Source organism: Trachemys scripta, chromosome 17, assembly GCF_013100865.1.
Source record: "Trachemys scripta elegans isolate TJP31775 chromosome 17, CAS_Tse_1.0, whole genome shotgun sequence".
NCBI classification, from domain to species: Eukaryota; Metazoa; Chordata; order Testudines; family Emydidae; genus Trachemys; species Trachemys scripta.
The window spans coordinates 8,421,991-8,446,303 of record NC_048314.1 but is presented as its reverse complement, the minus strand read 5'-3'; the positions used below and the strand labels follow the sequence as shown (position 1 = coordinate 8,446,303).

At 52.1% G+C, this 24,313-nt stretch overlaps 1 protein-coding gene across 1 annotated transcript in view; it reads left to right on the top strand.

Moving 5' to 3' along the window:
• NIBAN2 (niban apoptosis regulator 2) overlaps positions 1-24,313 on the top strand; it is a 96,687-nt gene that overhangs the window by 39,493 nt on the left and 32,881 nt on the right. The window contains exons 2-3 of the mRNA XM_034793736.1: positions 9,163-9,293; positions 23,668-23,796. Of these exons, the coding sequence (XP_034649627.1) occupies positions 9,163-9,293; positions 23,668-23,796 (260 nt within the window). The remainder of the gene's footprint in view (positions 1-9,162; positions 9,294-23,667; positions 23,797-24,313) is intronic.

Sequence of the window (24,313 nt, the reverse complement as noted above, 5' to 3'; positions counted from 1 at the left end):
TTATCTATTTCTTTAAACAGGATTTATTTTTTTAAACCACAGCAGCTGGCTAAGAGGCAAGGGAAGGGTCAGAAGCCCCACTAAAGTCACTATATTGACTAGATGCCACGTAGACTCTGGCTTCTCAGTGCAAGAGGGGGCTGTGTGAGGAGCTCAGGAGATGAGGGAAGTCTGAAACACAAAGCAGACGCTGCCTCGATCCCGCTTGCCGTGTGTTTTGACAGGGAGTCTGTGCTGGGTTCTGGGAGTTGCACCACCGTAGTTCTCATGGCGAGTCTAACCATGAACTAGATTCTGTGTGACGTGCATCAAGGCTGCTTCCCCCCCCCCCCCCCCGGTAGTTATTTGGGAGGGGAGGGGAACGCAACGTGGGAGGTCCCAGAACACTTTTGACCTCCTCTTTAGAGGGGTGGGGTGTCCTGATCAGACCTTTTAATTCATAAAGAGCCCCGGGGCTGTAGATCTCCCCTGCCCTCCCCTTCATTCGGTGGGGAGACATGCATAGGCGGCATGCGAGCATCGAAAGCTCCCTAGAAGTGTGTGTGGGGAGGCCCACTGGTTTCTGGACCCTGGTCCCGCACCTGCTTGGCCTCTTCCACTGAGGTCCTGCCTGCACCCGCTGCTTGCTCCTCTCTGCCACCTTCCCGGAACAGGGTGGGGCAGGGGGCCAGCGAGAGGAGCGGGCGGGTGACGGGACCTTGGGAGAAGAGGTGGGGCAAGGCCACTGTTCGGGCACTGGTGGTGGGGGCCCCCCTAACTTCTATGGAGCTTTTCTATGGCGCTCCAAAGGTGGCGGTGGGCCAGCGTGTCGCCGGAGAGGTGACCCACACCGCATCCGTGGCATTTCCCCCCTGCAGGGCTGGCCTCTTAAACACGCCACCCTGGGGAGGCGAGACGCTGCGCCAACTCTAATCTCCAATCCGGTTGTCTGGGTTCGTTGGAGAGCCCTGAGATGGCAACGCTGTTCTCTGCTGAACGTTTCCTCTCCTTGGGCCCCGGTCCCCTGGCAGCAAGCCCCTCTGGGGAAGAGCAGTGTACCGAGCTCACTGGATTTACGTGGACAGGTGAGTGAGATTGTATATGTCAAAGGGACCCCAGTGGACAGTGCAATGAAGAGGCACCCATGGGGATCCTTGCTTCCCCTCCAGGACAGGGAGTCTGCCACTGTGTAGGACTGACCCTGGGAGCCTGGCTACCCAAAGAATCTAAAATCTTTCCAGATCCAGCTGACAGACCTGTCTGCAGCTCTCCGGCTTAAGCTCGCTGGGACCGCTTGCTCGCAGCCCCATCTCTGTGCCAGCCTCTCCACGGCGCCTGTTTTGAAAATGCATGCAATGATCCTCCCTAGAGGACCCTCCCCGTGTGATCTGCTTCAGTTAGTCCGTGGCTGTGACGTGCATGTCCTTCCTGAACACTGGCCAAGTGCCCGCCTGCTCAAGTGCTGATCAGGCATTCCGGTTGTGGTGCTGAGACAGCGAAGGGGCTTTTGCCTGTAATTGCTCGCACTTGGTGTGTGTGGGGGAGAGGAGACCCTGGTACCAAGGGAGATCTGATGCAATGTTCCTCTGTACTACTGCAGCCCAGAGAGCTTCCAGCTGGCTTGAAGGGTTGTGGAATTCTCTTGGATGGCAGCGCAGAGAGGTTGCACCAGTCTTCCTTGCCATTCATGTCCTGACCACTTGCTGCAGAGCAGTGGGAAGGAACAGGCCTTCTCTTCCCTTGCTTGGCGTTTCGGCTGCTAATTGCTTTCTGTTCTGGTAAACCCAGTGGGTTAGGGGTGGGAGGGGGGGTGCGTTGCCACAGGTGCAGGAGGACACTTGGACCCAGTCTCTGGAGCTGGGGAAGGACCAAACTGTTTGTTCGGTATCTGTCTAATGCCAGTTGTACTGAGGTATCTCGTGGAGGCCTTGACGAAGGCCAGAGCCCCACCGTTAGCTGCTGCCCAGTGAGATGGTCCCTGTCCCAAAAACTCTTCAGTTTAACCAGACCAGATGGGGAGCTGAGTCAGAGAGAGAAAGTGACCTGCTTGTGGTCTCATAGCTGGTCTCTCGCGAAGCTGAGAATGGAACCCAGATCTCCTGGCTCCCAGCCCAGTGCCTTACTGACAGGACTCCATCTCTTCAGCTGAATTTGGGGATGGGATGCATGCTGGAGCCACCATGTCTCCTCCCCTGAGAGGATGGAGTGGGGCAGGGGAAGCCACTGATGGCTCCTGTCCCACGGGGATCACTCCATGCAGCGGCTCCAGTCCGGTGGGCTCATGACCCTTTTGGGTCACTTCCCCAGGGGGAGCCGATAGCCCAGAAGAGAGCATGGAGTTGTTCCAAACCTTAGTCCCCAATTTGAACCAGCCGAGGCACTTCTTCCCCTGGGCCTTTGCACCAATCAGAGAGCACCTGTGAGTGGGAGGGGGAACAAAACGCACCCACCGCCGAGCTGTTCAGTAGGTGAACTCACACGCCTTCCCGCTGGAGTCCGCAAGCCCCAGGATGCTGCTTGGGGTGTTCCGGGTGCTGCTGAACGCCATGGGCGAGGTCCGCTAGGTGCGGGAAGCCCCTGCAGCGTTCCCATCCTGTGCCTTGCCTTAGCGAGTGTCATTGGCCCTTAGCAGGCGAGCTCCCCTGTGCCACACCCGTACGATCCCCTTTCGCGCACTCTGAGACGCTTGTAAACATGGCTTGTCCATACGCCTCTTAAAGTCAAAGACCAGAGGCGAAAGCGCACAGTGGTTTCACCCTGCCCCAAATCCTCCAGTTATTGCTGATAGCCCCAGGAAATCCTTGTGTGTGTGGTGCTCCCAGCAGTGCAATCTGGCAGGGCTCCCTGGCTGGAGCACACCGTCTGTCTGCACAAAGTTCTTAAGGGGCTAGAGTCGTGGGCTTGTTAAAGTGACCGAAAACCTTTTCCTCTAATTCCCCGACGGTGGTTCGCCTGGGAAAGGATTTTGTTTGAAAGAATCCCTGTGAAACGCAGCTGTTGCCTCTCAAAAGCAGAAAGTACCTGCTTAGATGCTCCCAGACTGGCGCTGAGTTTGTCTCTCACCCTTTCTGCTCAGCTCACCTTAAGGAAAGCTCTGCTTTGCCAGCCTGATGCCTGGGCTTGTCACGAACTCCATCGCAGAATGGATCCGCGTGGATGGACGATCCAACAAGCAAGAGTTGGGAGAGGGGGTGGGGAGGTGCGGTGGGATCTGTACAGATCCTGATCTAAACTTGTTCTCTCTAGGGCCTGGGTTGTGGCTGGAAAAGCCAGAGCCCTGCTGGAGCAGATGTGGTGGTGCAGAGGCCATTTGGGAAGGTATCTGTGGCTGCGGTGGAAGAGCAGGCTCTGTTATACCATGCACCTTCCCTGTTCTTCTGCAGCCTGTCTCTTCCCTACCCTCCATGGAGGCTAGTCCCATTACTGGTGCCAACCTCAGACGGTCTGTATTCAGACTGCATGCTCTGTAGGAAAGTTCCTCCAATGTGCTGCTAAGCACGGACACGGGGCTGCTTCCGTAAGTGGTTAAAAGTATCCTTGAGCTTCGGGGGAGGTACCCACAGGCGAGGGCAGCGCGTGGAGCCCTCTGCCTCCCCCTCCCCCAGGGGCTGCAGGGACGTGGTGCTGGCTGCTTCCTGGAACGCCACGGGGGGCAATCCCGCAGGCCGGATCCAAAACCCTGAGGGGCCGGATCCGGCCTGCGGGCCGTAGTTTGCCCACCCCTGGTTTATACCATAACACCACCATTCTTCCTCCATAACCACAGTCCTGTATTACACACACTCTACAGGATGTGCAATACGGGCATGCGAGTATTGACGGAACAATCTTAATGTCTGGAATTTCCTGCCTCTGGGATCTGTCTTTTTTGTATATAGCGTTAATAAGTGTGTAACCCACAACCACACTGGGCTAAGACATTGTATACTGCATGGAGGATGGGAGTTTTAGTAGTGCTGGGCATTGGCCTAACTCTGCTCCCACTGAAATCCATGGCAACTCAGAGGCGGTTAAGTCCTAGTGTTGTGGAGATGGAAGGGAAACTGAGGCACCGAAGGGGAAAGTCGCTTGCACAAAGAGGCAGTGTCAGAGCCGGGAATAGAATAGTTCTCAGGTGGTGTCCGTTCAATGGACAATGTTCCCTTCATGTCTCGACATTCAAGCAAGAGTCCAAAGGGGACCTTCCCTGCCGTTCTGCAGTGTGCATAGAGGGACCCTGCTTCCCATGCTGTGCAGACATAATCACTGGGAACAAGCAGCCGTGCCAGCTGGGAGAGTTTGTATTGTCCCGTCTCTGGCATGGGTGTGGTACGGGCAGCCTTGCTGACTGCACTCGGTAGCATCCCTCGGTAGATCAGCCTTCTCCCACGTGACGGGGACGTGTGTTCAGGGGCTCTGTCTTGGATGCAGTACGGAGGGAAAAGTCACACGCCAGAAACGCGGCTCTGCTCATCCATCCTGAACCTTCTGACGGCCTGGCTGGCGGACGGGTGAAGCAGAGCGGGCTGCAGCAGAGACCCTGCCAGCTGTGTGTCAGTGACGAGATGGAGGGGTAGATAGATAGGGATTTCAGGACCTTCCCGGTGGTGGTACTGGGATGGAGTGGTCTGCCAAAACCATTCTGGTTCTTAGTGTTATAAATCCCCCTCCTATGGGAGGTGTGCACAGTAATGTACAGACCTACCAGACAAGGTCCCTGCTCCAAGGAGCTTACAACCAAGCAGCCCAATCCTGCTCCCACTGCAGGGTCTGGATACACCCAAGACGCATGCATACCTTAGTGAGTAACCATGTGATCTTATTGTTCCCAAGAATGGCCATATAGGGTCAGACCAAAGGTCCATCTAGCCCAGTATCCTGTCTTCCGATAGTGGCCAATGCCAGGTGCCCCAGAGGGAATGAACAGAACAGGGAATCTTCAAGTGATCCAGCCCTTGTCGCCCATTCCCAGCTTCTAGCAACCAGAGGCTAGGGACACCATCCCTGCCCATCCAGGCTAATAGCCATTGATGGACCTATCCTCCATGAATTTATCTAGTTCTTTCTTTCAGAGTTTTTTTTTTTTTTTTTTTTTTAGTTCTTTTTTAACTCTGTTATAGTCTTGGCCTTCATAACTTCCTCTGGTAAGGAGTTCCACAGATTGACTGTGTGTTGTATGAAAATATACTTCCTTTTGTTTGTTTTAAACTTGCTGCCTATTAATTTCATTTGGTGACCCCTAGTTCTTATGTTATGAGAGAGAGAGTAAATAACACTTCCTTATTTACTTTCTCCACATCTATCATGGTTTTATAGACCTCTATCATATCCCCACTCAGTCATCTCTTTTCCAAGCTGAAAAGTCCTAGCCTCTTTAATTTCTCCTCATATGGCTGCCGTTCCATACCCCTAATCATTTTTGTTGCCCTTTTCTGAACTTTTTCCAATTTCAATATCTCTTTTTTGAGTGGGGGTGAACAGGTCTGCACACAGAATTCAAGGTGTGGGCGTACCATGGATTTATACAGAGGCAATATGATATTTTCGGTCTTCTTATCTATCCCTTTCTTAATGATTCCCAACATTCTGTGTGCTTTTTTGATTGCCGCTGCACATTGAGTGGCATCCCATGGCATCCTGTTCTGGTATCACTCCCTGTTGCCTTGTGGAACGTGGATTGGGAGCTGTTCGGGGCAGGGAAGGTGCATTAGCATATGTGTGAGCACTTCGGGAAAACCGATCATAGATAAAATCCTATTGATTTCAGTGGCAGCATGACTGGGGCCTAAACCGAATGGGGGCTGGGACTTTTTAAAGGAACCAAAAGGGAATTAGGCAGCTGAATCCCACTGAACTCCCTTCAGGTCCCTTTGAAATGCCCTGCTGGAAAGCAGTGACTGGCCCAGATGACGGTACTGATGGGGCATGCAGTGTTTCTGGAAGAGCTGAACTTGTTTTACATGGGGAGCAGCTTGTGTACCTTTTGCTTTGCATCTTCCCTGGGGTTCTAATGAGCAGGCATGTTATGAAATGATCGGGAGTAGGTAGCAGTGGAGCAGGGATCTGTGGTGGTTGTTGAACGACTGAGTTTGGAGCTGGCAGAGGATTCTAGAACGCCCCACAGCTGGGGGCTGTGACTGGTAACTTCAGAGCCTGTCTCGGCTGTTGACTTGCCTTTTTAGGCCGCAGTTAAATACAGCGTCTGCGCTGAGCGCTGCCCTGGAGGTGGGGTAGGGAGGGCAACCTTTATCCCTGCTCATTACTGGGTTTGTGTATGAACGCAGCCAAGCCCCATCCTTCACTTTCATTATCAAAGTCATAATCACCGTGCCTGCGTTGCCGTCTCTCTATCAGAAGCCCTTATCGCAGAGGGCAAGAGGGGCGGGGCCCGGAAGACTCTTGCAGTGGTGTGAATTGAGGCCATGTGCAGTCATGGCAAGGCCTTCTTCAAGGGAGGCAGCTGCCCCTTGGGGAGTCCCAGAGCCGCAGGAAGCTCCAAGCGCTCCCGACACTAGCAGAGGAAGCAGGTGGGAGTCTCAGGTCTGAGGGGTGATCTTAGGCTGCAACACAAACAAGCCTTGATGCGAGAAGGGTTTTCTCCTAGAAGAAGCCTTGGGGCAGTTGAGAATTGGTCCACGTACGTCTGACTCACTGGTGTTGTCCTGCTGTTAGTGACCTTGCTAGTATAACCCGCTGCTCAATGTGTTCTGCCTCCGCTGGAGCCACAGCGGATGTGAGTTTGACTCTGTCCCACCCCAGCTTCCGAACCTGACTGCAGAGGTTCATGCTTTTTAGCTCTGGAGGTCTCTGGCGTCAGCCAAGTTGGTGGCCAGCACGGACGACTTGGTATCCTCCAGCGCGGTTAAGGGAGTTCTTTGCAGAATCCCAAAGAGCTGGGGAGGAACTTCCCTGATCAAATACATATTGGAACAAATGTGCCTAGTACTTGCCCGCTGTTGCCGTGCTGCGTGTTCTGGTTATTTTGAAATGTCATGGCTACAGCAGGGATAGAATTTGGATCGTGGGGCCCTAACAGCAAACTGAGCCAAGGAAGAAGCTTGAACTGTGATATAGTGGAGAAATCCTGGCTGGGTGGTGGGGGAGCGTCGGTGGTAGAGGCTGACTGGTTCGTGCCAGGGTAAGTTACCGAGTATTTACCACCCCGATAGAAAGTTCTCCTTTTGGTATGGAACAGCTTGTGTGTTAGACCGGTAGCAGGGCAGGAGGGACCCCCGGGGCCTTGCCCGCACTAGAAAAGCTTTGCTGGCATCGCTATACCAGCAGAGTTGTACTGGCAAACCTTCATAGTGCAGAAACAGCTTATACCAGCATAACCGAGTTTCCCCCGGCATAGTGATTCCCTGAGACGTGGGAACTCACCAGTTCCCTGAGACAAAAGCTATGCTGGCAAAAGCACTCTGATGCCCGTATATCAGGGTTTATACCAGCATGAAAATCACAGCCCTAACCAACACAGCTATGCCAATAACAAGTTTAACTGTAGAGCAGACCTTAGTTTTGAATATATTGTCACCTGGTCCCAGGGGTATGTTGTACTAAAATTCCCCCGTGATTTTCACTATCTCTTGCCCCAAGTCCACCAGTGACTGTTCTCGTATGAAACAAAACTGTTGTTGAGTTCCCACCTGATGCTATATGGCCAAATCAGGGTTTCTGGAGTCTCTGTAGGAGTCTTTCCCGTATCCCTCTACTCTGCATCTTGGCCTCTGCTTCCAAAGACCGGAGCATGATTCCCAGTAGGGGAGGCGGCACTCTGGGCGCTGGCCAGCTCTGCCTCCTGGCAAAGGTCGCTGCTATTGCTGGCACTAGGAATGGGAAAATATTTTGAGCGGCACAGTCTGCCCACATGCCCTTATTCACCACTCCATTCTGAGTTGCACGATTTGGGTTTGTTTGTGGATCGGACGCTGATGGAAAGGTGACTCACCTGGCCCAGGGCTGTTTGATTCAGTAGGACGTGCTGCACCCGGGGGCAGGTCGCATGTGGCGAAAGCTGCTGCCCTTTCACCAGTGAGAGAGCTGGGTTTGGGTCCAGATGGGGAACGTGCAGGTGAAAAGTGTTCTGCATCTCTGCCACTCCCCAGTAAGAGGTTGGAACCTCCCCTTCAGGCAGGGAAGGCTGCTTGGGCAGCGCGGGGATGATAGGCTGCTGGCAGGTGCACTGGAGCAGCTCCCATGGGCACTTGGTGGGATTCCTTCCATAACCGGGCTGGACTGTGGGATTCCTTCCATAACCAGAGGGCCTCCGGTTGGCTGGCTTCTCCTGGCACGTTCAGAACGGGAGCGGGAGGAAACGGGCAGCGCTGAAGTGACACGACAGGTGATGGACTTTGAGGTTACCCGGGCCACTCGGAAGACCGTTTTTAAGACATTTTTGGTAGAGGTGGAATTCCCCAGTGATCGGTGCCCTGCATGAGTCTGTCACATTGCACCCAAAAAGTAGCAAAAGCCCCATCTTTCTCTCATGCCTCTTCCTGTCCATCCCTCTAAGAGCTAAGAGTGGGGCATGTGGGCATGAGGAAGCCATATGGCAAAGTGACCCCACTTGGCATAACCACTAACGCAAGAAAGGGCTGGATGGTCAGGGCAGAAGGACTCCTGTTTCTGTATCTGGCCCAGTGATGTGTGCCATAGAAATGCAGGCAGACAAGTTAAAGAGCCGTTTATTGCAAACTGGGAGACTACACGGTCCTAGCCTAGGTGCAAGTGGGTTCTTCAGCATCGGTCTTCTAGGAGTATTGTGATCAAAACAAAAGTTGGACTTAGCGGGAGGGGGGTTATTTTAAATTTGGAAGGGATCTAGACTAGGAAGAGAAATGAGCACAAGTCCTGCTAATGCAATAGAGTGTGTATGGATTAATCAGTAACCCACCCGCTGCTCATCAGAGTAAGATGATTCCACTAACCGTCCACCCCCGAGCCCACAAACAGATGGCCAGTGATACGCTAACCATCATGATAGGGATGCTTTCAGCTGGTAGATATTCCCCCACAGCTGCAGGAAGTGAGACACTTCCTTACTGATCATCTCAGTCCCAGGCTTTCGTGTTAAAGTGCAAAGTGACTCAAGGAGTCTCCCCAGCAAATGGGGGAGGGGTTTTGTAGCGTGCGTGTCTGGTGGGTTTTGGATGTGTTTTGAAGTTGGGCCATCTGTGTTAAACTTCTCTTCATTTTGACTTTCAGAGAAAACCGGGAAGGTGCTGGGGGAATTCTGCCAGTTTTACGAGGAACAGTATGGCGTCGCGCTCTTCAACAGCGTCCGGTATGAAATTGAGGGCAACGGAGGGCCGCAGGCCCAGCTGCTCCACCGCAAGGTAAGGGAGAGACTCCTCAACAGACTTCCTCTGAGCATTGCCCTGTCCTGAGATCTCTGGTTCAGCTCCGTTCCAGATGCTGGCTTGGGTCGCTGTTCCCTGCAACATCTTCGCTCTCAGACCTGAACGCAGAGAATGGGGATGGGCTACAAAACGGATCCAGCTTCGGTGTCAAAGGAGCTTTGGCTCTGGGAGCTGTGTGCGTGCCCAAATGTAGCTGAAAGGTGGGCTCACGGGGATGGGAGGCAGATGCCCCAGGCCAGTCTGCTGCCGGGAGCGTCAGCAATGATGCATTTATGCAGCGCTGTGAGAGCAGGCCTTCCTGGTGGGGATCTTCCAGGGCGAGATCCAGGAGAAAGCTGGAGTGGAAAATTTCACCTCTATAGTGGGGAAAGGCCAAGTTCTTCCAGCAATTCAAGCCAATCAGGGGCTGTGGAGTTGAACCCTTGTGCTTACGGGATGTGTGTTAAAGGGGGGCACGGCAAGCAGCCGGTGGTTGAAGCTCTGGGGCTCGTTCTGGGGGCGCAGTACCTTCTAGCTTTAGAACTTCTGGGACTCCTACTCCAGGCCAGGAGCTGGTACAGGCCCTTCACCCTGCAGCTTGGCTCTTGCCCAAGTTCCAGCGTTGGCTTTTCCTTCCCGAGTGAGTCAAGTGACTTAATTGCGGCTTTGTGCAATGTGATTCATTTCCCCTAGCCACAGAGGGAGTGAATGGGCTCCCTGGTGCACTGCAGCCCCACCTTGCCTTTCACTGGGCTCCCTTGTATGTCTGACTCCTAATGCCCATTGTAGCTCCAAACTGCTAGCATGGAGCAGCACGGGCACCTTGCCCGAGGTGCCACAGACATTCGAGGGAGTGAGCTCTGGGCGGATAGGTGGATCTGAGAGAGAATTTCCATCTGCATAGATGATGGCGGTTTTGCGTCCAGAAGCGTGCTCCCTGCAACACGGGGCTGGGGACGAGAGCTTCAGAGATTGGATCCTTACATGGATAACGAGAATGTGCCGTTACAACGGCTGCTGACAAATTTGGGAAGGGATATTAAATATCCTGTTTCAGGGCATAAGCCAGTCTCCCTAACTAGGGGGATTAGGAGACCTAATGCTGGGGAGACAGATTCTCCTATTTGACCCCGAAGCAGGCAGTAAACCTTCTGAGGCATGTGCTACTGGCCAGTGTCAGACAGGTACTGGACCAGACGGACACTGGGTCTGACTAAATATGCAAATTCCTATATTCAGAGCATAGCCTGCCATCCGTTCCCTCCGGCCTCCCATCCCCCTCGTGTAAAACCACATGCCTGCTTTTCCAGTTTCCAGGTGCAAATGTAGCTAGGCAAAGCGCTGGGGATCGAAGCAGGAAGCTTTGAACACCTTGCCCCTGCCAGTACTTACTAGCTTATTATTCTATAGGTCACGCTGAAATGAGCCAGCAGCTAAAGAGTTAACCTGGTCATGTACTAGAGCACAAAGTTAATTAGCATCGCTAATCTGCGGAGTGCAGGCTAGGAGGACCTAGGTACAGTCTAAAACGAATGCATTATTGGAATTGGTAGTAGTCTGACTGGAGTCTGGGCCTTGCTCAGAGGCACGTCTGATCAACACGCAACTACTGATGCATGGATTGATTTGTATTGCGGTAGCACTGAGAGTCGCCAGTTGTGGGCCCATTGTGCTAGGTGCTGTACAAACACAACAAAAAACATCCCTGCTCCAAAGAGCTTGCAGTCCAAGTAGAAGTAGCCCTGACCCTGCCGAGACTGGTCAAACTGACCGGATGGTTTAATCACAAGCATCATGAGTTCCATCTCTCGTGCTATGTTAGCAACAGGAAGGTTTCAGAAGCTTCCGGAGTATAGACACCCTTGTGATGTTTGTTGCTGATGGATATAGTGGGTAGGGTCGCACCCTCCTGTTTGGGCTGCTGCCCGAGACTGAATCTTGGAGACCTTTAAGATTCAAGCTAGGTTTGCATTGTTTCCACTCTGGCTGATATTTTTCCAGGGTGGGGAGGAGCATTTGGGTTTCAATTCTTCACCAGTTCAGTGGAGCCACTCATCCTGTCTGCAGCTCAGACCTGTTCCCACTGCAGGGGGAAGAGAATGTGAACTTCAACCCTAAACAAAGAGCCAGAGACAGGAAATACCAGGCTGTGCGAGGTTGGAAGCCTTTGGTTAGAAGAGGGAAGGGAAATCACTCCTTCTGGGCCTATAATTAGGCTGGGAAGGATTAGTTTTGATTTCAACTGATACTTAGAAATGAGTATCCATATTAGTCGGTCTGACTCTTTTCCTAGCTGGAAACAAACCAAACCCTGCGATATAATGTTTGGAAGTGGAGTTTCAGTAGCCGAATTGCACTGGATAATGCTATTTGATTATAGCATTTAGTTCGTGCTCGCTTGGTAGATTTAATGATGAGCGAGCATGGGCACGGCTTGTCTATCTTTTAATGTCCCCTCGGTAAATTTCATTTACCTGTCACCCATTTAGATTCTAATACTTTCAAGACTGACTGTAACAAACATGGGGCAGAGGGAGGGCAAGGGGAGGGATGAATGGGAATGGGGAGGAGAGGGGAATTTATACTCCGGATAAGATCACTCTAACAAGAATGGCTCTGTGTTGCAACAACCTTCTGGCTCCAGAACAGATGGCTCAGCTCTAGCTCTGGCCCCAGGTGGGTTAAGCAGTTTCTGTTAGAAACTTCTGCCCATTGCTCACATAATTCAGCCCCATCCCTCTGCAAGTGCATAGATGCCGCTGTGCAGGATGGTGCTGTATAAACACATGGGAGAGCCGTGGGCTTTACAGGGACCCCAAGAGAACCTGGCCAGCAGCTTCCGAGTTCTAGACTGAAATGAGATTAGGGTGGGATGGTCTGGACTCTGGGGACAATTCGTCTCTTGTACACACGCCACTCCACCTAAAGCAGGACTGCCAGGGAGAAGATGCTCATGGGGTCAAGGCACCGGATTGTGGGTCGGAGGATCTGGGAGCTTTGCTTTTTCTCTGCCACAGACTTGCTGTGTGACCTTGGGCAAATCTCTCTCCCACTCTGTGCCACTTTCCCCCTCTGGTAAAGTAGGGGAGAACAGCCTCGTGGGGGCGTTTGAGGCCTGTTTTACATGGTACCTTCCCTCCAACGACCTCCAAGCTCTTCACAACTCTTCATGAAAGGGTGGAACATGCGTTAACCATGGGCTGGGCTGGCTTGTGCTCCGGGCCTGCAAAGCGTGTGCCTGTCCTGACAGGCTGCAGCAGCTTTGGACTATCTGGTTACTGTCTTGAAAGTTTCTTTTGTAATGGTCATTAACTCAAGTGAACACGCAATGGGAAACAGCTCTGCTGGGCCTGAGTTCCCCTTCCACAGCAGTGATCCACGTGAGAGCCTGTTTGGAGAGCGTTAAGACTGGCACAAGTCGCAGCCCCTGCTGTAAACACTTCAGTGTGTGTGTGTGTGTGTGTGTGTGTGTATTTTGTTTATCCAGCGCTTCCTTCTGGGGAGGCGCTCTATGTCTCTTCCTGAGCTCACCACTGCCACTCTGCGGCTGCGAAATGGGGACGTTCCAGAACAAAACGAAGCACGTGGCTTGATAGCCTTTGTAGCCCTGCCAGTCCAGTGCTCTGGCTCTGGGACACTCGTTCGGTCACCTCGGCTGCCAGCCCAGCCCACGTGCCGACACTTGCTCTCCGTGGCATTGCAGGGGATCCTGAGGGCGGCTTTTTTCTTCTTCTCTAGCTGTTCAGTTAGTGCCAGCCACCTTTGTCGTCTTGTTGTAACAGCGCTGTTCGCGCAAGAGCCTCCTTCTCTGCAGCCAGACCGCCTTCCGGTCCAGAACAGTCGCCTCGGAGAGTCAGAGGAGCGACCCGATGCATCTATTGTAACTTCACGCCACTGCTGGAAATCTCTCTTCTCCCTGGCCTGCGCCTCCTCATTTCTCTCTCCCTCTGTTCTCATCACCTGGCTCTGGAAGTGGGGTATTTGCAATAGCTCTGTATAGCGCTTGATTGGAACGATCAGAAACTCGCTGTCAATATTGGTGAGTTCTCGTAAGGGAAGTGGAGGCTGGTGGGGCGAGCCTGGCCTTTGGAGTCAGCATGGCTCGTACCCGTCAGCACATGCAGCGGTGCAGGTGAGAACAGGGATGTGGCAGTGCCGCCTTGCTAGGTAACGGTAACTCAAAGGCGTGCCCAGAGGATCATGCACGCAGCTGCTGTCCCAATGAACAGGCCTTCTGTTCTTGAGTCCCGTTCCAGCAGTCTCCTCCACAGGACCTGGATTCAGAGCTAGAGGTGGGTCCCAAGTGAGTTAAGTAACTTCTCTGGACGCCTACACCCTCTCGCGCATGCTTGCCCGCATGGTAGGAATGCTGGGGTCTCTGGGGAGAGCTCACAATGCTGATTAACTGGTAAAGTGCAGCCACAGGAGGTGTGAGTGAATGGGGTGTCCAGAAGAAGACAGGGAGCCCAGCCATGGATGCTGGGCTCAGGGAACCAAAGGCACCTCACTTTCTTGTTACAAGATGACCTCCCTGACTGGGTCTACAGTGGCTTCTTTTCCCTAAGATTTCCAACCATTGCTGTTACCAGGGCCGGCACCAGCGCACCAATGGCCGGTTTTGTAAGCTCTTTGGGGCTGAGACTGTCACTGAGTTTGTACAGCACCTAGGACAATGGGGCCTGACTTCGATTAGGGGCTGCTAGGTGCCACCATAACAAAGGCTCAATGATAGATGGCATCATGATCGCTAAACGCCTGCTGCTTTTGGAGCCCTGTTCATCGATGATGCTCACTGCTGGAGTCGTGATGGTGGTAAAGTCTAGGATGGACAAGACAACTGTATGTTCCACCCTTAATAGAGAGAGAGAGAGAGACTACGCAACTGCGGTATTAGTGGAATTCACCAGCCGTTCACTGATTCTGATATGGGGTGAAGAGAGCTGGGGTTGGGTTCGGGTCAGGGTGGAGGAGGATATATATTTTTAGGATCCCAAAGTTCTTCACAAGCACTGAGTCAGATTTTGATCAGGTTTACATTTGGTGTAAAGTCTCCCCAGAAGTCTATGGCGTTACACCAGTGAGAGAGAGAGCAGACTCGAACCCCAAATAAGCACAGAGTGCTGAATGTCCAGTGCTGTAATGCAGCCACCTCTGGGGTGGAGGGCAACCATGTAATGGCACACTGTATACAATCTCATGGGGAAAGGGAACATCTAGCCCAGGTGACTCAGGCTCACGCCTACTCTTCTGGAAAATGTTGTGGCATCTTTAATGTCGGGTGTAGAGCAGACGAGACAAACACGTAACCTGCGTGGTATGTATCCAGCTCTGTCCCGTAGCAGCAAGGATGTCACAATAGAGGGTGATGCAGGTGCATGTTACAGTCTGCTCAGTGGGTGTGTTAAGCAAAATAAACAGGGGATGAATGAGACCCCTGTGAGGAACGAGGCCCCGGCATTCACTAGTGCTGGTGCATCACCAAACGCGGATCCATCCAGCCCTCCCAGTGAGTGCCGCTTAAAGGTTGCCTGTGTCATAAATCCCAGCTAGCGGCTGTGGAATGTCTGAGAAATGGAAGCGAGTCGCAGAGGTCAGGGACATGGTGTAACTTTAAAACCAGATGATTATATAAATAGGACATTCCACTGCTGATCTGCTGCGGGGAGATCAGTTTAGCTTCTCCTGGTCGCTGCGAAACCTCCAGCCCCCCCAGGTTCCAAAGGTGATTGCTGGCTTGCAGAGCCAAATCTTTGGCCTGATCCTGAATGGTGCCGAGTAGCCATCACGCTCATTGACTCCAGGTGCAGGGAGATCAACCCCCGGTACTTGGAGCAGGGTCTGCGATCAGCGTTTCCTGTGCTGGGAGCAGAATCTTCAGGGCTCAGGACCCACAGCCGGGGCCAGGTTCATTGGCACGCTGGGTGCTGAGCGCACGCTCCAATCTGGCCCTGATTGGAGGTGCTGAGCCCTGGGCACTCTGGCCCCACGTGTTTGGACCACTTGCTGCTTCGGGAAAGGCTGGCTTGCGGCTGTGACTTGGCTTCTAGTTAGTCGCCTGGTCCTGTTCTGAAGGAGCGCTGCAAGAAAGCAAGAGGATTTGATTCACGAACAAACCCTCCGTTCTTCCTGCCAGGCACCCGTAGGAGCAATTGGAGTTTCTCAGTGCTGTCCGCCTCCCTGGCTGGGCAGCCTGCCAGAATGACGGTGTCCCTGCTTAATGAGGCCCCGTGGATTAATGTGTCTCTAGTTGACGCCAAGGCCTCGCTAAATGGAAATCGCAAGGAAGGGGGTGGAGCGGGGAGTGAAGCTGAGCTGTCATGTCCTGAGCTTGTAACTTGCCTTTTAAATTCAGATTAATTCTGAGATCTCTGCTCAGTAGCTCTCAGATTGTGTGTGGGTGGGGGGGAAGGAGCATAACAGGCAGGCAGTGTTTGCCCGAAACCCTTTTCCAGGAAGGTGGGGTGTGAAGTGGCTTCTGCTAACTCACCAGGGCAGGTGGTTTATTACCTCACCTGGATAATAAAGGAGTGAGGATCTAGGGTATGAGCTGAGCGGTCCTAAGGGAGGAACCCTAGGAGCAGTCACGGGCAGGAGGTTTGAGCCCATAGAGTTTATGAAGCCAATCCCCAGCAAGGGAGCGAGTTTGGACTCTGCATATTGCATCCTGTATTTGCAGAGCAGGTGGGAAAAGGTATCTGCCCCTAAGTGGAAAGCAATGATGCAAGACGTGCTGAACGTGCCATGTAAAAGTAGATGGGTAGGGGGACTGCAGCCTGAGAGCAGGACTTCTCAAGACTCTGACCTGGTTTCCTTTAGAGACAGGCTAAAGCCATGGCCACTGTGCTCTGCCCACCCAGAATGCTGCACATAATGTTTGTGAAACAGAACAGATTGCAGCCGGCTTCATCTTTAATACAGAGGTGCAGCCTATGGATACTACAGGTTCCAGCCTGCAATGATCAGTCTTGATTCAACAGGCATTTCACTCCGGTCAGAGATGGAGCGCCGCACACGGAGCCCTATAGTGTTGGTGGCCCATTGCTCGGTATTAAAGAGGACGTCTGCTCTTGTCGTCTCGTGGTATTTCAGTTCCTGATTGGGGATGTGCCGTAATTGTCTCCCTTTGTCACACAAGCCCCTGAAAATCAACTGCCGTACAGAGAGCTGGACTTGTTGGGGTCCCAGTGCACAGCCTTAGTCATCGCTGCTGTTGGCTGTTTGCCTAGACTGCCTGACTCCATATGTCTGAGGACTTGGGACTAGTGATGGCAACTTGTGGGCAAGCGGGTGGAGAGAAAGTAGCCAACCCGAGAGCTGGACAAGCTCAGGTGTTGGCAACATGAGACGCCACGAAACCCTGCGCCACGCTGCAGATCTGATGTACACCGCTCAGGCCTCGCTAGTCATTCAGGAGTTACTCCCTTGTATCTAGAGCTTAGAGATGCTTTACCAATATGGGCAAGCCAGCCCATTGGTAAACTGAGCAGAAGCAACATGTGCCCAGATGCTGTGTGCATGCGAGCGATCATGTGTTATGGGTGCCAGGCCAACTGTGCTCACTAACAAATGAATAAATACGGCTTCTCTTGCTGTCCCTTTTCAGCCTCCTTGCTTGCGATCGGTCTCTAAAGGCTATATCGCCTGGCTGCTCTTAGCCCCGCTCCCTGGGGAAATTCCCTTGCTGAATCTCTGACCTCTCTCCAGAACTCCCTTGACACGCCAATGTATTTTTTATTTTTTTTTTAACTTCACAACCTGGCTTCCTCTTCTGGCTCATAGCGGGATGGGGAGAAACTCATTAATGGTGGGTGGATTTTAGGATTATAGGTCGTAGGAGTTGAGAGAAGAGGAAGATCTTGATCTCAGCATACACCTGCGGGGTCTAGTCCCCCTGCAATACACTGAAAACGGAGACCTAGGAAGGCAGTTGCAAAATAGTCCAAGGGACGTTCATGTCCCATTTGCCTCTGGAAATTGCCTGACTGGCCGGCGTTCCCGCTTTGACTGTGCGGAGACGTCCTGACTCAGGGTCAGAGGGCCCAATTGGCAGTTTGGCCAGTAAGGCTGGTGGGGCCGATGAGCTGTAAGCGCTCACCAGAGGCCATGGCGTGTTGTCTTGCGGTGCCTGTTTCCAGCACTCGGCAGAGTGGTGCAACCTGGAAGCACAGACACACACTGGGCGTGTCTAGATCCTGGGCCCTTCCGGCACTTCCTGCTTAGGCTGAGATTCAGCCAGGTCTCCGGTCTGCCCACACGTCCTCTCGGTGAGAGGAAGCACGGCGGTGGTTAGAGCCCAGGGCTGGAAGTCAGGAGCTGCATGTTCTGTGTCTAACTCGGTGACTTTGGGCAAGTCTCTTAAGCAGGCTCTTTCTGCCTCAGTGTCCCCATCTTCAAACCTGGCTAACACTGAAAGTGCTGCCTGGCTCCGTGTTCTCAAAGCGCTTGGAGAGCCTCAATATTTTTAAATAATGAAAATACTGAATTCTTAGTTCTTCCTGACAAAGCAGAGAAATGAGTATCCCTATAAAGCCAGTGGAGGGACCCGGATTCGATGATACCGGGGAATGGGTGTGTTTGGACCTCCCCCACCCTAAATCCTTAAATATGATCTGCCCCCATCATTCAACCACCCCCTCCACCAGCCTGCTTACATGGCTGGTGTCACCTCCGCCTCTTTCCCTCCCCTGTTCCAGGTGTGGGTGACTCTGTCCCATAGGACAGTGCCATTAACTACCTCCGGCAAGAGAATGTGTTCATTCTGGCCGGGGGCGAGGGGGTAGGGGGATGTCAGGCCCCAGGAGTCTCCTGAATCCCCTGTTAACTGTGTTAAATGAGCCCCCACAAAAATATTGAAAGGGTTCGGTTAATGGGCTGCAGTAATTCTGGGAACTGGCAGCTGCAGGAAGGCGGATCAGTTATCCTTCAGCTGTTTGCAGCAGCCCATTGTTTTTGTTTTTCTAAAATAAGCTTGGGGTTCCAGCTGATCCCCTGATCTCCCCAATGTAAACTATCGAAGCACGTAATTGCACTGCTGTCTCTCTGCCCAGGGACAAACGCCCGGCCGGACAGACACTCCGTGGAATAACTTGCACTTATCTAGGGCCTTTGAGTGCTTTGGGATCCGGAGGGATCAAACTATAGACATGCGTGGCTGGGGCAGGGGGAAAGTGGCGGCAAACTGGCGCTTGGCCCGGGCCAGGGGACTGCTGGCCAAGGACCCCAGGGCAAACCTCTACGGTTACCGATGATGCTGTGATGTTCATGTGCATGCTCAACAGGCAGGGATGCTGGTTGTAAGATGTCCTCTGAAGGATGTCTGCACTGTGTGAACTGCGCTGATTCTCCTTTAGGAAGGAGGAAGAGAGTAGAATTTGGGGTGCCAGGAAATCTGGGCATTCCAACCTCCTGTTGCTGGCCCCACTCCAGGCTACCAGGAGAGTGAGCTTGCCCTGATGTGGGGTGGCTACTGTGGCTCACGACACGTTTAGGGAGACGGGAGTAGCTATTCCGGAGTAATCCGCTCCACACTAGCTATTCTGGTCCTGTGTAGACAAGCCCTCGGTCATCTTCTATCACAGGGCACACCTCTGGCTTTTCATGACTTGGCGGCATTTTTTTGGTTGAAGACTTGCAGGAATCAATAGCCGGTCACCCCAGGAGGTGGCGGATTTGCTTTTTTGCTCCGAAATGAGGTGCTGTCTCGTGCTTGGGCATAGTGGACCCGGTTCTGTGTCCCTGTGACCAGTAGCCACTGGAGTCTATGGACACTGACTGGCTATAACGGTGACTCATGTCCTGTGGCAGGGGCTGCTGTTAGTGGTCTCCTACTATAATCCCAGGGAGACCAGTGATGTTAAATGGTCTGTGACTACTTTAAAAGCGGGTGTCCGGAATTATGGGGTCACAATAGAAGCCATGGCCCATGGGCCCCCTCCTCCCCACTCCTTGGCTTCTGCTTGGTCCCGACGAGACCCCTATCTCCTGGTGCATCTCTGAATGGCGGTGGGTATTGGATCACTCTATGGGGAGGGAAGGGCAGGGCTGGCCACATCTGGTGGAATGTGGGTCTCTCGAACGTAGGCCAGAAAGTGGCTCTCGGTGGCTAGCACTGAAACCCAGCTCCTTTCTACAGGGGATCTGGTACATCAACCTCCGCACCAAAGGGTTTGTCTGAACATTGTATCCAGCTGGGTCTGGCCTCAGCCTGCACGGGGCATCTGCTGTAAATAAACACTTGGGTTTTAAAGAGCCACCACCCATGTGCATCGCATTCACGCCACACCCCGTGAGTGCAGGGCTGACCTCAGAGGGGCTTTGCGGCTCTGGCTATGGGGCGGTGCTCTGAGCACAGACTGTGACAAGCCACCCTGCTAGAGAAACTTACTCACTCCTGAGTACTGAGGCGCCACCTAAAACCTTCTCCTCCCAATACCTGCCTGGGGGTGAGAGGGATCTTGTTCGGAGGGTGTATGCAGTGGAGTGTTCTCGCTGAATGTCCTATTCCATAGTCTATGTACCAGGCCTGGCGTTTCCATGCGCTTCTCTCCCCCCCTTGGGCTTTTAATCCTTGTTACTGTCAAAAACCCCATTTGTTTGCCTTATGACTAGCTTACCATTAACCTTTTTTACTGGCTCTCACTACCCACCTCCTTGAATTCGTCACCTCCTTAACTGTATTTTCTACTTCTACTTTTCCAAGGTACTTGGAAGAAACGTGCAATTGCATGATGCATTTTTTTTTTTTTTATTGAATTAGCCAGTCTATTTACGGTTGCTATAAAACCCTGGAGAATGACCCTAGAGGGAATGTTGATCACTGAAGCAATCTCATGGATAGAGCAGGGGAGGGGGAAACAGGACTCCTGGGTTCTTTTTATGGCTCTGCCTTGGTCTAGCTGTGTGACCACAGGCAAGTCTCTTTAAGGGACACTGTCAAGTTAACAATTACCCTTTTATCTGACATTTCATACCTAGTATTGATACAGGCAGCACCCAGATTACTAGAACTGAAAGAGTGAAGGAAAACTTCTGTCTGTCTTGGTGAATGCTGATCTGTTTTATCCCTATATATTTTGCCACTCAGTTTACCCTGTTGTTGGTTCCCACTGACATGTGACACACCTACAAGAAAGTGGTTTAAAAAAAACCCTTTGTGAATATATTAAAAAGCTGGGAAGAGAAAAAGATTGTGAGCAGCAGTGCATTCAAGTTGGTGTTACTTTTTAACCTGTTTTGCCTCTGAATGGTGGTCCAGTGGTTAGAGAGCTAGCTTGGGACGCTGAAGATCCCGGTTCAATTCACTGCTCTGCCACAGGCTTTGGACAAGTCACTGAGGTTATGTCTACACTGCACTGTAAGTCCAGGGTTTGAACTGAGGCTCAAGTGTAACACATTGCTTTAACTCCGGGTCCCAGGACTGTGTCGGGGGTCCAAGCCTTAGTCAAGCTGGGACCCAGGATTCAAACCCTATTGCTTTGCAGTGTAAGTACAGCCCCCCTGGACTCATGATCTGGGAGTCTGCCAAAAGTATCCCATGGACCAACTTTTTGCCCTCGGGACAGTCAAGTTTTCCCATGTTGCACCACGAACAAAGAGCTAGGGCTGCCACATTTTTTGGAGGACACAAGGAAGTCTGGGATAAGGGTGATTGGACTTGGGCCTGCATAATACAGTGTAGATGCTGGAGCCCCAGGTTGGGACCCAGGGTTCAACACTTCCTAACCTGGGGTTACAAATGAGCATAGATGCTCAAGCCTTAGGTTAACAAACCCATGATCTGCTAACTTGAGTTCTAACCCTGGGCTTACAGTGCAGTGTAGACATACCCTAACGGTGATCCCGTTAACCCAGGTGATCAGCAACTGAGTTAGCCTAGTTTAGGTGTGAGCAATCCTCCTGCAAAGCCATATCAGTGACTGCAGCCTCACTGGTGCTGTGCCATGCTTCCCCATGTGTCGCTCGCTAGGACTGCTGGAGGTATATCCCATGGTGCTTTGTGCTGCAGTCATCTGGGCTGCTGTATGAGTCTTTCCCAGTGAATTGTGGGAGGACTTGTCTGCCCTTCCAGACACAAGGGGGGGCATTGTGGGACGGCATTGGTGGATTATCAGTATTCAAATGGCTTAGCCTGAGTCCTCACTGCAAAGTGGGTGCGTCGCTGCCAGCCACAGTGAAAGTGGAACCTGGGCTCTAACCCACACCCCCTGCTTAAAAGCACCACTAAACTCAGCTGAGTGGGTTTTGTGTGTGGCAGGAGCCTGAGTTAACTCTGCAGTGAAAACATATCCTTAGTCTTTGTGCCTCAGCTTCCCATCTGAAATATTGCTGGGGGGAGGCAGAGTCTATGGATTTAGGTCACTTACGCCTGTCTAATATCTCATAAATACTGATCCTTTTTGCTGACTTTCATTGCTGAGAACTTGGCTACAAGACAGAGAGAGAGAGACTCTCCGCAAGAAGTGCTTTTTGCTCTTGTTTATATTCCATGGGTCATAAAAATTCCCTTGGGACGTGAATTCTCTCGGACTGTTAGGCAAGCCTGTGTTTGGGATCACATAAATTCTAACACACAGGAGCATTCGGGGCAAAAAGCTTAGAAAGTTGAAGGCTGCCTAGCCCAATGGATGGGTCTTTGTATGGACAAGGATGACCTGACTCCTATTCCCACCACTGACCTGCTGTGTGACCGTAGGCCACTAACCTAATCTGTTGGCTTCCAATGCTATGCCTTACACAGTTAGAGTATAAATCCTCTGGGTAGGGTGTGACTGTTTTGGGGTACCCAGGCTTGTGAGTCCCCTTGTTACCCCCTGCCTCCAGCAAAAGGGCGTCTTGCTTGTGCTTTGCTGGGTGTCAGCTCCCTGATACCACTAGCCTATTAGTTGTGTAGGCACACTCATCTGGGCTCTGCCAGCCCCCACTTTGCTTTGCAACTTAGCAATAGGTGTGCCCCGGTCCCCGAGACCCTTTGAAGCGTTCCCCTGCGGTGTTCAGCCCCTTATCCACCCAACACTCTCACAAATGCCAGGTCTGCAGTCCCCAAAAGAACAATGTACACACTAGCTTGTGTGAGTCAACTCAGGATCCAGCACCTTGGTTAATATCACAGCACTGAGATATATTGATAGTGAAAGCCACAGGTTTATTATCAGAGACTAAAGAGTCAGGAGATAATGAGTTGGAAACAAAGGGTTACTTATAAAACAAAATCAATAACGTGCTTTCTAGAGACTAAACTTAACTCACAAGTTACTCTCTTGTCTAAAGAAGCTTATCTCACCCTACGCTTGCTGCGGCATCTTCAGCCAAACTGGCTGAGATCCCGTTTTCATGAATGAAAATGCACTGCCCATTTACTTCCTAGGTGTAGGATGAGGGGTGTCATCTTTGCCATCTACTTATCTCCCCAAAGCTCATGGTCTGTGCTCAGAGACAGGACTATGAGCTTTGGGGATATAGTCCTCGTTTTGCCTCTGTGCTGCTTCCTTGTTGATTTCAATGACTTCATATATAAATGGGCATCCACTGTCCTAGTTTACAATGTGTAATTTGCATCTGACAGAGAGACAAGTGAATGAACCTCTCGTGTCAGACAGAAAACCGGTTTCTCCACTTCTGCTGTGATAAGAATCTAAGAACAGCTTTTCAGTATATACACATAAGTCCTTATATAGTATCTCTAGATACATTTTACAATGAAATCAATGACCACTGTGACCCTGGCTTTCCTTGAAAACCTCACATGACGTTCTTTGGTGAACCAGAATGTTTGGACCCAAATCAGCATATTCTTGTAATGTCCTTGCCAGTTGGCATTAAGGGGGTCGTGGGTCACATAGGGAGAGTTTCTCGCTATGTGCAGTGCCTTGCACCATAATATGTGATCTGTATTGGGGTCTAGGCGCTACTGTGATACAGATCAATAAGTTGAATGATCCTCTTTTCTGGAGAGGGAGGGGGAATGTAACAAGCATGAGAATTCTGAAGGCAAGTGTGATGTATGAGGTGTTCGTTCGCACCCACTGGACTCTTCCAGCTCTAGGCTTTGGGGTATTTCTCCAGACTGAGAATCAAGAGGCCTGGGTTCTAATCCTAGCTCTGCCATTGACCTGCTGTGTAACCTTGGGCAAGTCGCTTTGCCTCTCTGCCTCCACCCTGTCTCTAAAAAATGAAGGTCACGCTTACCTAGCTCTTGAGCTATAAGTAGAAAATGCCATGCAGTATAAGAGCGAAGCATTTTTTGGCATAGGGGCCAGAGGCCAGATCCCCAGCTGGCATATGTGGTTTGGCTCCCCCGAATTTGGTTTCTCTAACGTACCATCAATTCTCCTTCCTCCTCCGCTCACTGTGCTGTGTCTCCCCCTCTGTGCAGGTCCCTCTGGAGGACCGCGTCATCATCTCGGGGAACCTCTTCCAATATGTGGAGGAAAACAAGAAGTGGCGAAACCGCTTCAGCGTTGTGCCGCACAACTACGGCCTGGTGCTGTACGAGAACAAACTGGTGAGGCCCTTGCTGCTTCTCCACCCCCTCCCCTTCCCTGTCTGCTTTGTGGTGGATGTTTTTGTCCAGGAGGCCTGTTCAGGACAGGTAGCGCCTGCCAGGGAATGTACCCCTTAGCGGAGCTCTCCTCCTGTCGAGGAGCCGTCAGCAATCGCTGTTCAAACAGCTCTTGCACATGAATGACACTTAGCCAGTGCGCTCAGTGCACTTAGTGCTTCAAAGTACGGCCTCCATGAGCACGTCCGGTGTCTCCAGTTGAGAAATGGACTTAAGTAACCAGGCTGGAGTCACAGAGCTGGGGAACTAAAGGGAAGCTTTGAACAACTTCTTGGCTTCCTTTGACTGCTGCACCCGTTGAAGAGCCGTCCTGAGCGCTGGGACACTCCCTCGCCAGTGGGGACGGCTGAGCTTGAGATGTCGTGTTCCCCCGATGCAGTAAAATGCCCTGGAGCCCACCGATCTCCAGCATGGGACATCCCCTGCAGGGAGCGGTCTCTCTTATTGCACTTCTGTGGGA